Source organism: Hylobates moloch, unplaced genomic scaffold (assembly GCF_009828535.3).
Source record: "Hylobates moloch isolate HMO894 unplaced genomic scaffold, HMol_V3 SCAFFOLD_21, whole genome shotgun sequence".
NCBI classification, from domain to species: domain Eukaryota; kingdom Metazoa; phylum Chordata; class Mammalia; order Primates; family Hylobatidae; genus Hylobates; species Hylobates moloch.
The window spans coordinates 24,538,033-24,551,511 of record NW_026652296.1 but is presented as its reverse complement, the minus strand read 5'-3'; the positions used below and the strand labels follow the sequence as shown (position 1 = coordinate 24,551,511).

Genomic DNA, 13,479 nt, shown 5'->3' with positions numbered 1-13,479 from the left:
TTTTTTTTTTGTTACTAACTCAATCTCTTTACTTGTTATAGGTCTGTTTAAATGTTCTATTTCTTGTATCAAATTGATAATTTGTATCTTTCTAGGAATTTATTGGTTTCACCCAAGATATCTAATTTGTTGGCATAAAATTATTAACCCTATAATTGCCTTATAATCCTTTTGATTAATGTCAATAGTAATATTCCCTTTTATATCTAATTCGTTAGCATCAAATTATCCTATAATCCTTTTGATTTCTTTAATATCAATAGTAATATCCCCTTTTTATTCCTGATTATATTAATTCGTTTTTCTAGTTTTTTCTTGGCCAGTTTAGCTAATGGTTTGCCAGTTTCAGTTTTGTTGATTTCTCTATAATTTTTTTAAAAATCTCTGTTTCACTTATTTCCACCCTAATTTTTGTTATTTCCTTTCTTCTTCTTTATGAATAGTATGTCTTGCTTTTTCTAGGTTTTATTTTATTTTTTTCGAGGTGGAGTCTCGCTCTGTTGCCCAGGCTGGAGTGCAGTGGTGCAATCTCGGCTCACTGCAAGCTCCACCTCCTGGGTTCATGCCATTCTCCTGCCTCAGCCTCCCGAGCAGCTGGGACCACAGGCACCCGCCACTGCACCCAGCTAATTTTTTGTATTTTCAGTAGAGACGTGGTTTCACCGTATTAGCCAGGATGGTCTCGATCTCCTGACCTCGTGATCTGCCCACCTTGGCCTCCCAAAGTGCTGGAATTACAGGCGTGAGCCACTGTACCTGGCCTAATTTTTATATTTTTAGTAGAGACGGGGTTTCACCTTGTTGGCCAGGCTGATATCAAACTCCTATCCTCAAGTGATCCGCCTGCCTCAGCCTCCCAAAGTGCTGGGATTACAGGCATGAGCCACCATGCCTGGCATGATTGCATCTTGACTTCTGAGACCTGCAGGGGCCAAAATCTTAGGGACTCTAATATTCTCTTGTTTCACTGTGGGCCATCAATGCTTTGGTGAATAAGAGAAATAAGATGATGTTGGGGCAGATAGGCCTTTAGCAACCTACATTAGGGGAAGGGTTCTTCTGGGCCCTCTGGAAATTTACCAGATCTTATCAGATCTTAAAACAAAATCCCATAGACATTGAGTTGGATAAAATAAGCCAGGCACAGAAAGTATAAACTGTATGATTCCATTTGTAGGGAGTCCAAAAGCAAGCAAAACTAATCGACAATGTTGAAAATCAGAATATTTCTGATTTTCTATCTGAGAAAAAATTCTTCCGATTTTTCTGTTACTTCTGGGATGCAGTATTCACAAGGAAGAGGGAAGGGCCACAAAAGAACCTTCTAGGGTGCTGGAAATGTCACTATTTTCAACTGGGTGGGTTACATGGGTGTATACATATAAGAACATCTATAAAATTCTTCTCACACTTAGAGTTGTGCACTTCACACGTTTCACGGATTCTACCACAATGAAAAAAATCCATCTCAAAGACCCCACAAATATAATTGCTGGTCTCCTTTCTGCCCTTTTCCTTAAGTGAATGAAACCAGTCTATTCCAGAAAGATACAAGAATGTTTCTCTTCCTTTGATTACCAGACCCCTTAATGTCAGAAGAAAAAGCACTGAAACATTTTCCTGCTGCTCTGAAAGGCTGCTAACCTCTGGTCTAGACTAGGGCTGTTCAGCAGAACTTCCTGCAGTGATGGAAGTGTTCTTTCTGTGCTGTCTGGGATGGTAGTCGCTAGCCGCACGTGGCTATTGAGGACTTAAAATTGGCTAGTCTAAAAAGAAATGTGCTTTAAGGGTGAAATACGTGCAGGATTTTGAAAATTTAATATGAAAAAAGAATGTAAATGATCTCAATAATTTTTACATTGGTTACATATTTAAATGATAAGGGATACATCAGGTTAGGTAAAATGTACTATTAAAATTAATTTCATCTGGCCAGGCACAGCGGCTCACACCTGTAATCTCAGCATTTTAGGAGGCCAAAGCAAGTGGATCACCTGAGGTCAGGAGTTTGAGATCAGCCTGACCAACGTGGTGAAACCCTGTCTCTACTAAAATACAAAATTAGGAGGGGAGGTTGGTGGGTGCCTGTAGTCCCAGCTACTAGGGAGGCTGAGGCAGGAGATTTGCCTGAACCCGGGAGGCAGAGGTTGCAGTGAGCTGAGATGGGACTATTGCACTTCAGCCTGGGCAACAGAGCAAGACTCCGTCTCAAAAGTAAAATAAAATAAAATTAATTTCACCTGTTTCTTTTTAAACCATTTTTAATGTAAACTAAAATTGAGAACTTTAATTGTGAAATTAAAATTTTCTATTTATCTAGAAATTTTTAGAAAAATAGAAATATATAGAAAATTTAGGAAGTGTTATCTAGAAAATCTATTATCTAGGAAAAAAAAATTTTTTTCTGAGAAGGAGTCTCACTCTGTCACCCAGGCTGGAGTGCAGTGGCACGATCTTGGCTTACCCCAGCCTCCACCTCCTGGATTCAAGTGATTCTCATGCCTCAGCCTCCCAAGTAGCTGAGACTACAGGCGTGTGCTACCACACCCAACTAATTTTTGTATTTTTAGTAGAGACGGGGTTTCACCATGTTTGCCAGGCTGGCTTCAAACTCCTGACCTCAAGTGATCTGCCCGACTCGGCCTCCCAAAGTGCTAGGATTACAGGTGTAAGCCACTGCACCCGGACCTATCTAGGAAAATTTTAAATTCCATATGTAATTCACATTCTATTTCTATTGGACAGCACTGGTCTAGAAGTGTAGGTTGGCCATGGGTGGAGCCTACCTCCCAGCCTTCCTCAGACCTTCATACAAGTGATTGTCATTCCTATCCCCTCAGTTTTTCAATCATTCTTCCTTTATTCCTCCCAAATCTCAGAGCGGCAGAGTGTAGGCCACTTGCTGAGCTGAGTGTACCACCTGGGGAAGCCTGTTTAAAATACAGGCACTAGAGAACCCTCTCCATAAAGTCTGATTTAGAAAGACTGGACTGGGACCTGGGATCTGTATTGCCTGAGAATCTTCATTTTTACCTTGGTCCTTAGGGAGTCCCCGTGCAGCCAGGTATAGGAGCACTGATGCAAAGACCTCTGTGCTGGGAATCCAGGGACCTGGCTCTAAAGCTGTTCCACTGACTAGTGTGTGACCATAGGTCCGTTTCTTCCCGCGTGAGGACTCGGTTTCCTCATTTGCAAAATGAAGAGGTGGAGCGAGCCCCCTTCCAATTATAGTCCTCTGGCTATTTGCTTTCCTGGGGTATCTGTTGTGTGTTTCTCATCTCTTCTCCATTCCCTCTCTCACACCTCCTCATCTTTCCCAGGGCATTCAGAACCAGGCCCCCAGGCTCCCGCCTTCCCATTTCCCTAGCCATTCAGAGCTCTCATCCTGGCCTCCACATCCTGCCCACCCCGCCGCGATGCAGTCTTTCACATCTGCCCACCTCGCTGCTCCCTTTGCTGTCTCATTCCCTCCTCCTCGCCTCTCTTTAGTTCTTTCTTTGCTGCCATTGCCCCACGCACCACCATGCCCCATCTCTCTCTTTTCTGGGTTGTTCTGTAAAGGTCACCTTGTTTATGTTGCCCTGGCAAGCCAGAAGTTTCTCTCCCTTGCCTTTTCTGCCCACATGCTTTACCAGTAGTTATGGTCAAGTAGAACCCACGTCTGACTCTTAATACATTCAGACTCACTAATTCTAGAAGAGGTCTCCTCTGAATTCGAAAACTCCTTTTTAAAGTGCTTGGAAACATTGGCTTAATGGATGGATGCCTCTTGGTACCCCAAGGAAGAGCTCTGTACTCCTGCAGAGTCTCAAGCCCTGCCCTTTATTGGCTGTGTGACCTTTTAGCAAATCATTTAAACTTTTCAGCCTGTGTTTCCTTGTCAGCCAAACAGCAATGATCATCACAGTAATAACAATCACTATAATTTATGGAAAGCTTACACTGTGCCAGGCACCAGGCCGTGCACTCAACACAAGTACTGTTACCTGCTCATTCATTTTACAAATGAGGAAACTGAGGGTCAGAGATGTTAAGTGGCTTGCTCACAGTCATGAAGCTGTGAACAGGACGGATTGAGTAGAGAATGAAACCCCATCTGTTAGACTCCAAAACCCAATGGTCTTGACCTTTTCACCACACCCACTTTTCAGAACATCTGTCTCCTAGGGCTACCAAGATCATCCATGCAGCATGGTAGTTAGCACACTGCCTAGCACATCGTGAGTGCTTAATAAAAGCTCATTATGACTACTATTAACTTGAAATAGGCTAACAAAATGCTGCATGCAGGGACTGTGCTGTGCTGTAATAAACCAAGAAGAATAAATCATAACACTGTATTGTTTAGATGTCTTTGGTACTTATGAAGTGTCTATGGGCTTACGAAGATATCCCACATACCCAGAATAATGATTACACTGACTTATAGGACAGCCACTTCATTAATTGATACACAAACTTAAAGTGCAGCCTGTTACTGTAAGGAAAAACAAAACAAAACAAAACCAAAACCAATGCCCAGTTAGGATGTAGTAATTTTGCTACATGAGTAGTATTCTTTGAGTAGTATTCTTTCTACTCAATTTTGACCAGGGGCCAGGCGCAGTGGCTCACACTTGTAATCCCAGCACTTTGGGAGGCTGAAGCAGGAGGATTACTTGAGCCCAGGGATTCAAGACCAGCCTGGCCATCATAATGAGACCTTTGTTTCTATAAAAAATTTAAAAGGTTAACTGGGTGTGGTGGCTGGCACCTGTAGTCCCAGCTACTTGGGAAGTTGAAGTGGGAGGATTGCTTGAGTCCAGGAGGTCCAGGCTGCAATGAGCTATGATCACGCCATTGCACTCCAGCCTGGCAATAGAGCAAGACCCTGTAAAAAAAAAACAAAAAAACAAAAAAACGAAGGAAGGAAGGAATAGATGGATACAACTAGGTTTTGGAGCTAGAAACACCTTGGTAGCTGTGTGCCCAGAGGAACCTCTCTGACCTCAGTTCCCTCATCTGCAAAATGTCATTAATGTATACATTGGAGTTGCTGTAATAACTAAACAACACCTGTGATATACTGGATCTGTGTCTTGCCTACAGAAGGGGCTCAGCAAGGTGAACCTGCTTCCTTGTCCCTCTGAGGTTTTTCCATGTTTAGAGGTTGATGAGAGCACTGAGAAAGTCAGACCATAATTGTCCACCACCAGCCTGGTGCCTGAGGCCCTGTCTCCATGAGGGTGTTCGTCTTGCCGGTCTTCATCTTCTGTTCCCTCCCCAAATCCTCCAGAAACATCTGTCCCTGCTTCAGTTGACTCTGTCTTCCTTCTTAAAGTTCTTCCTGCTTGAAGTTCTTGCTGTGAGCGTGGAAAGTCACCCATGTCACAAAGTCACCCATGTCACACAGAACCTTTTCCCTTCTCTCCCTGCAACCTCGCAGGTCAGACGTGTGGTTTCTGCTCCATCTTCTCCCACTGGCCCACCTCCTTCAAAGAGGACCTGTCTCCCAAACACCACCAGCAAGAGGGCAGCACTTGCCCAGCTTCCTAACCTTCCAAAATTTAATGGGAAAAAATTGACCTGTTCCAAAACAGGAACCTTGGGCTCTAGTCTTGGTTTTGCCAACTTACTAAGCCTGAAGCCTCTGGGCCTTAGTTTTCCTATCTGTCAAATGAGCCAAGAAAGATCCGTTTTCTGTGATTCCGTTAGCACTTGACTGTATGCAAGTAGCAGAAATGATGTTTCATCCATTAAATGGTTTTGAGTAGTTGCTATGTGCCGGGCACAGTGTTGGACACTGGAAAGACTAGAGTTAAAAGACAGCCCTTGCCCTCAAGGAGATCAGAGTAGGATGTGGTTAAGTTAACAACAGCAACAATCATCATAATAACAGCCAGTATTTATTCAGCACTTACTATATGCTGGGCCCTTGCTTCGATTCCTCCCTATAATGGGAGGCAGAACCTATTTTACAGAGGAAGCAATTGAGGCTTAAAGAAGTTAAGAAACTTGCCAGGCACTGTGGCGTGCACCTGTAATCCCAGCTACTTGGGAGGCTGAGGCAGAAGGATCACTTGAAGCCAGGAATTCAAGGCTGTAATGTGCATTGATTGTGCCTGTGAATAGCTATTGCACTCCAGCCTGAGCAACATAGTAAGATTCGTCTGTTAAAAATTTTTTAAAGTAAAGGAAGTTAAGAAACTCACCCAAGATTACAGAGCTAGCAGGCCCATAGAGTGGGATTTGAACTCAGGGAGTCTGATTTCAGAGCCTGCTCCCCTAAATACTGAGTTTTGGAGCCAAACCTGGAATCCAGGCTCCATTTCTTTATTTAAACACTGCTGTCTGTGGTTTAATCTCCAGGACACAGCAAGCCCACGGACAACAGAAAGGAAAAACAAATGAAAAAAGAACATCTGCAATCGTGACTAAACATTTCTTAGAGCTGTCAAAAGATAGGAAGAAAAAGTGAAATGATGATGATCTTAGCTTCTTGGTGTTAAAGGACATTTTAACACATTTTCAGGCCAAAGTAAAAGATTACCACCTCCCTGGAAACAAGCAAGCAAACACGCATGGGCTCTGGAATCCAACAGATGTGGGTTCGGTTCTCTGCTGCCACACACAAGCTGTGTGGCCTTGGAGTGCAATAGCTACTCACAGGCATGATGATTACACATTACAGCCTTGAGTTTCTCACCTCAAGAGATCCTTCCACCTCAGCCTCCCAAGTAGCTGGGATTACAGGTGCAAGTCACTCTACCTTGCTGAGTCACAATAAAGGGCATATGGTAAAGGGTAGCAAAAACAACCTCTTGCCATGTATTTTAAAACAAGTGACAGAAGTTACTAATTTTTCTTGTCCTCTTCCTTCCTTTCTCCCCACTCCCCACCCCCCATTCTACCCCATTCCTCTGGCTTCCAGGAATCCTGACCTCTGTGAAGAGATCCTGGCATTTCTGGTCCAACCCAAGCCAGAGAACCATTAAGAAGGGGCCTTCATTCTGGATTCTCCGACGCAACACTGACGTCCCAGCTGCGACGTACTGTCACTGATGAGAGACTGGGAAGGGAAAAGCATATATATATAGATATATAGAGATATAGATATATATACAGGAAACACCGCGTCCTTGCACTGCTGCTGGGGCTGGCAGAGCAGTTGGCCGACAGCAACAACCGACATCTGAACACCTACATTTCCTTTGCAGACAAACTGAAGAACTGGTGGGATTTTTTTCAAGAAAAAAAAAATTATATAATAACTATAATCCCTTGCTCACCCCTTTCCCCCGCCAAATAAGAAACGCAAGCCAGACCACGATGATTGTAGAAGTCCCTCCCGCCCTGGTTCTGCACGTTACAGTTAGCAGACGAGCAATTCCATTTGTTCTTCTCCAGCATCTCTGAGGCCCACTTGAATGCAAAGGAAAACACTCGCGCAGCAAAGCAAGAGAAGTCGCAGCAGCAAGACACGCACAGTCAACCATTTTCCGGGAAAAAAAAGAAAATTCCCCACTTGGAAAGAAAGAGGAGGAACACTGGATTCTTACTTTCTGGATCTTGACACTGGGCTGCAAAATCCACCTTCCTCTCTCCCGCCTCCCCTCACCCTCAACTCTCAATGTCTTGCTGTCATTTTCTGTCTCGGCTCCCTCCTCCCCCTTCCCCCACCCCACACCCCTCACCCTCTGTGTCCTGGTCCTTCTGAGGGTCAATGCAGATGACTCTCCTTTGAAATGAGAAAAAGAAAAGAAAGCAAGAACAGAAAACGAAGCCACAGGAAGGGAAGTAGACATTGTATGTTTATGGTTTCTCATTATGAAGGTGCAGCTTGTAGGAGGTTTTTACGGATGTGCTTTTAAGTTATGTATATTACATATAACAGGAAAAAATATTAAAATAAACAGTGCTGGTAAGTATGAAGCTGACATTCTAAAATTATAATTATCTGACTGTGATTGATATATCCTGAGGTTCCTAGATCTCACTGAACTGGCCCAGCTAAGGAGACCTGGACTCTGGGTGTGGGTTGGCTCACAGTAGGGGCTGACGGGTTCAGTGTAGTAATACTGTGTGTGGTGTTTGTAATTGGTTGATTGGTGGGGAGGGGTGGGGGCCCCTAATGGAGAGGTGTGGGTTTGCCAAGAAAGAAGCAACACAGATGTTGTCCCCAAAATGCCAGTTCGAGACACCTTCTCCCTGCCCCCCAGTAGTAGCAGTCAGGGCCTGGTCTGTGCTCAGGTACCGTGTCCCAATCTGGGACTCTGCTGCTGAAGTTGCCACAGTAGAGGTCCCTAGCTTAGTCTTTATCTCCCTACGGGGCTTGCCTTGGTTTTCAGTCTTCTCTCTCTCTTTCTCTCTCTTTTTTTTTTTTTTGGCCACATCCTGCCCTTCCCTGACCCCACTGTAATAACCAACTCCATATCCAAAGGGAGGTGGTGCTCCCAGCCATTGTAGAAGATGGTGGCTTTAACCTGACTGTCTAAAAAGTCCCAGCTCAGCCTTTTCCTCTACTCTCTTCCTGGTTCTGAATAATTTCTTCTTCTCGGGCCAAAGTAACCATGGTAAGGAGGCTTCATGGGGCAGACCCTGAGAGATCAAAACTGCATTTGCAAAGGGCTCCTCTGTCCCGGGACAAAGCTGAGACGGATGGGCAATGTTGCTCAAAGGCTCCAGCTCTGCATAAGACCTTGGCTTGGAGACCTCCCTTTCAGTCAACATCTGAACTCTGTGCTTGTGCCCAGAAACTGCCCCAAGACCACAGGAGCCCTTCAAGAAGCTCCCATCACAAGCTTGGCATTGCCCTCTGCCACATGTGGGCTTCCTCAGGCTTGTCTGCCACACGCGACTTCTCTGAGCTCAGAAAGTGCCCCTTGATAAGGGAAAATGTCCCACTGCACTGCTAATTTCTCAGTTCCATTTTACCTCCCAGTCCTCCTTCTAAACCAGTTAATAAATTCATTCCACAAGTATTTACTGATTACCTGCTTGTGCCAGGGACTATTCTCAGGCTGAAGAAGGTGCAAGGGGAGGGCGGAGCCTGAGGAGCCACCTGAGCCAGCTTTGTATTTCAACCATGGCTGGCCCATCTGAGAGCATCTCCCCACTCTCGCCAACCTATCGGGGCATTGCCCAGGGATGCCCCCAGGAGGCCCAGGTTAGATACGTCCTTTTGGCTTGCTTGTCAGTGATGACATACACCTTAGCTGCTTAGCTGGTGCTGGCCTGAGGCAGGGCAGGAAATCAGAATAGCATTTGCTTCTCTGGGCAAATGGGAAGTTCAGCGGGGCAGCAGAATCAGCAGCATTCCCCCTGGTGCAGGCCGGTGGGCCCACTCCAACTCCCCCTGAGTGCAGCAGCACACTTTCCATACACCAGGTTCTTTCTACAATCCTGGTGGAAAAGCCACAGAACCTTCTCCTGCCCTTCTTAACTTGAGAGCTCCCACTCTTTCTGGGTCAAGAGCTGGAGTGGTGGCTCCATCCTCTCTGGGCCACTTCGGTCTAGGAACTCATCTTTGTAGGAACCAGGAGTCTTGAGCACACTGAACACACCTCAGAGGGAGGATCCTTGTTCTGGATTTTGTACCTGGCTTCGGGGCAGGGATGAAATGACCAGGCTTAGCTTGTGGAGTTTGTGGGCCACCAGGGTTTGGGGAAATCGCCATTCCGCGGATGCTCTGACCTCCCTTCTACGGAGATGCAGGCAGTGCCACTAGGGAGGAGGGGACCTGCAAAGCTAGAATCTAGGGCACTGTTTCCTCCCCATCCTCCTCTTTGTAGAGAATAGAGATGTGTGTCTTGTCTGTCTTCAACCTACTTTTCCTTTTCTCTTTTTCGTTTCTCATCCTCTCTGTGCCGCCTCTCCACCCAGGAGGCCATGTAGCATAGTGGAAAAAGTCCCTGAGGGCGGTTAGGAGTTCTGGGTGACCATCTGGCTCAGCTCCTAACTCACCATGTGACATCAGGCTATCCCCCTTCCCTTTCTTGGACCTCAGTTTCCCGACTTGCAAAATAAGCAGAAAGAACCAGATGCTCTCCAGGGTCTTTTTCTACTCTGCCATCTCATGGGTCTTCATTTTCTCTTATTTTGTTTTCTCTGGATCTTTTCCATCTGAGGGTACAGGAAGTGCCAGGACCTGTTTCGGTTTTTGAATCCTGCAAGCACATTCCAAGACTGGCCTGAAATTGCATGAGCAACATCACTCGAAATAACTTTTTTTTCCAAAAGCACCTTAACAACCAATTGCGATGCTGTCCTGTTCCTTTTTACTCACACCCTTCTCTCCTCTCTTGTCCCCATGCTCCCCCACCTCAGTGCTCCGTGCTGTATGCGTGTGCTCTCTGTTCTTGTATACTCAATAAAAGTGAAATAAATGTGTTTGATGCTGAACCATACTTCCTTGGCACCTCTCCTCTCTCTCTCTCTCTCTCTCTCTCTCTCACTGTCTCTCTCTGGCCACTGGTACAAGTCAGCACTGTGGGAGGGGCTAAAACTGAAGTGGAGACATCCCAACTTAGAACATGTTTATTCAACAAATATTTGGAACTCAAGGTGGTCCAGGCCTTGGGTGACTCTCCAGGCACAACACAAACAAAAGTCCCTGCCCTTCATGAACTCACAGGCTAGTGGAGGAAACAGATGCCAACACAGGCAAACAGTCAGTTACAGAGCGCTCAGCACGAAGGAAATACACAGGGAGAAGGGAAGGAGGGTCACTGAAGGAGACCACTTTAAATACGGTGGCCAGGTAAGGCCTCCCTGAGGAGGCGATCTGTGAGCTGAATGAAAAGAAGGATCAATCAACAAAGGCGAGGAACTTTGGTGCACATTCTAGGAGAGGGAACAGTAAGCATACAGACCCCAGGATGTGGAGGGGCTTGTTGAGTGGAGAAACAGCATGGTCCCTCCTCCTGAAAGAAGAGTACCTACATTGGAGTCTCTCTTCCTGTAACCCCCCTACATGGGAGCCTAGTGGGAAAAAATACAGCAATCCTCAACTTCAGCCTTTGCCCAAAACCTCTATATGTGTTCCCATATCCTCATACCACCTGTCCCATTATTCACTTATTTTTCTTTAAATTGACTCAGGTCAAGTGCAGTGGCTCACGCCTGTAATCCCAGCACTTTGAGAGGCTGAGGCAGGCGGATTACCTGGGGTCAGGAGTTCAAGACCAGCCTGGCCCACATAGTGAAATGCTGTCTCTACTAAAAATACAAAAAAATTAGCTGGGCGTGGTGGTGCACGCCTGTAGTCCCGGCTACTTGGGAGGCTGAGGTAGGAGAATCGCTTGAACCCAGGAGGCAGAGGTTGCAGTGAGCCGAGATCATGCTACTGCACTCCAGCCTGGGTGACAGAGAGAGACTCCATCTCAAAAAGAAATAAAATAACTAACTAAATAAATTGACTCACGTTAAAAGCAAATGCATTTAAAAAGGAAACTATATTACTTCCACAAATGAAAAGCTTATGTCATTTGCCAAGAAAGGAGGTCTTCATAAAATAAATGCAAAAATATTAAAATTAACAACCACAATGCACGTAAAACCTAAACTCATCCCTTGGGCAACCTGAGGTGCACACACCACACTTTCCTTTTATTCCACCAAGCAACTCACCTCAGCCCACCTTTCTTTATTGCTGCAGATCTCACCAGCGAGTCTTTTCCATGTGTATGTATTTTTCCAGAGTTGAAGTCATCTTGTACATAGTTTTGTAAATACTTTAAAATATATGTATATATGTATATATATGTACATATATATATATACATATATATATCCTGAGTATTTCTTTATACTTTCAAATACTAAATACTTATTTTCTTTGGAAAGGTAATTCATTAAATGATACAAAGACTATGCAGTGAAAAGTGATTCTTCAGCCTTCTCCAGATTTCTGTGTCTTGTCAGAGGCAATTGCTGCGAGGAACATTATGAATCCTCTGAATTTTCCTTATAGGTCTCCTTTAGCAATGTTATCCCTAGGGTTCTGGAATAGGACTTGGTTTACAAATAATGGGTCTTCATATGATTCCCCAGGACCCCGTACACCCTGATCTATATTTCTGTCTCCCATAAAGGACCATCCTGACTCTGCTTTTGTCGAATAATCAAAGGTAAGTTCACCCAGATTAGTGTTTTACAACTGCGTTGAGAGTGGGGAAATGACCCCTCCTCCTTTACCCCCAACCCCCACCCCGGGGACATTTAGCAATGGTTGTCACAACTGAGGAGTGCTACTAGCGTCTAGTGGGTAGACGCCAGGGTTGCTGCTAAACATCCTACAATGCACAGGACAGCCACATACAACAAATACTTATCTGGCCCCAAATGTCAATAGTGCCAAGGTTGAGAAATTCTGACCTAAATGGACATGTAACCCACAAGGTGGGACTCCTAGGCCACCATCTACAGCTTCTGCATCCAGTGTTCAGTGTCCTGGAGTCTCTGAAAAGATGGTGAGCCCAACTGAAACAGGGAACTTTGAGACCAGACCACAGAGCTCAGCGCTTAAGACTGGGAGTGGGGAGGGTTGGAGAGGGAGCTGAGCTTCTTAGCTTAGACAGGACAGGCTGAGATTGATAAGCGTGACTGTGACTGATGGAGCCTGTCTCTGGTTAATCCTGCAGCAGCTCATTGTGATTAACCATGACTGCAGGTCCCGGTCTAGTCTGCAACCCACTGAGAGATAAATTTTGACCGAGACGGATTGGCGTGTCCAGCTGTCACTGAGGAAATGTGACAGACAAGCTAAGGAGCAGCAGCACAAGAGATAAGAGCAGACAGCCCTTGGTTTGCATTCTAGCTCTGCCATTCTCTGGCTGTGTAACATCTCTTTGAACCTCAGTTTTCTCTCCTGCAAACTGGGAATACACATACCTTACTAGGGTTAGTGCAAGGATTAGAAATACCCAAGTGGGCCGGGCACGGTGGCTCATGCCTGTAATCCCAGCACTTTGAGAGGCCGAGGTGGGCAGATCACCTGAGGTCAGGAGTTCCAAACCAGCCTGGCCAACAAGGTGAAACCCCGTCTCTACTAAAGATACAAAAATTAGCCGGGCACGGTGGTGGGCGCCTGTAATCCCAGCTACTCGGGAGGCTGAGGCAGGAGAATGGCTTGAACCCCGGAGGCAGAGGTTGCAGTGAGCCAAGATAGCGCCATTGCACTCCAGCCTGGGTGACAGAGTGAGATTGCGTCTCAAAAAAAAAAAAAAAAAGAAAGAAAGAAATACCCAAGTGGCCTGCCCTAAAATCACATAAGCCAATTCTTGGCAATAAATCACTTAATATAGATCTCCTACTGCCTCTGCATCTTTGGTGGAACCCTGATTAATAGTGCAGGGTTAGACCCACAAACAGAAGTTATTTATTAATACCAAATTATCATCATTATTAATTAAATGCATAATATATGTACTCAGCTGAGCTTTTGTGCCTGGCTTTGTGCTCGGTTCCAGGGAAACAGTGAGGAACAAGACAGGCAGATTC

General features: G+C 45.4%; 1 protein-coding gene across 19 annotated transcripts in view; it reads left to right on the top strand.

The window, feature by feature from the left end:
* EPB41L1 (erythrocyte membrane protein band 4.1 like 1) overlaps positions 1-10,368 on the top strand; it is a 145,203-nt gene extending 134,835 nt beyond the window's left edge. For 16 of the 19 annotated variants that reach the window (XM_058433137.1, XM_058433136.1, XM_058433131.1 and 13 more), the window contains one exon: positions 6,911-10,183. In XM_058433137.1, coding sequence (XP_058289120.1) covers positions 6,911-6,919 — 9 coding nt within the window. In that variant the 3' untranslated portion in view covers positions 6,920-10,183. Of the gene's footprint in view, positions 1-6,910 lie in introns of all 19 variants that reach the window. The other 3 variants (XM_058433140.1, XM_058433146.1, XM_032143234.2) reach the window with 1 other exon arrangement.
* Positions 10,369-13,479: the final 3,111 nt, after the last annotated feature.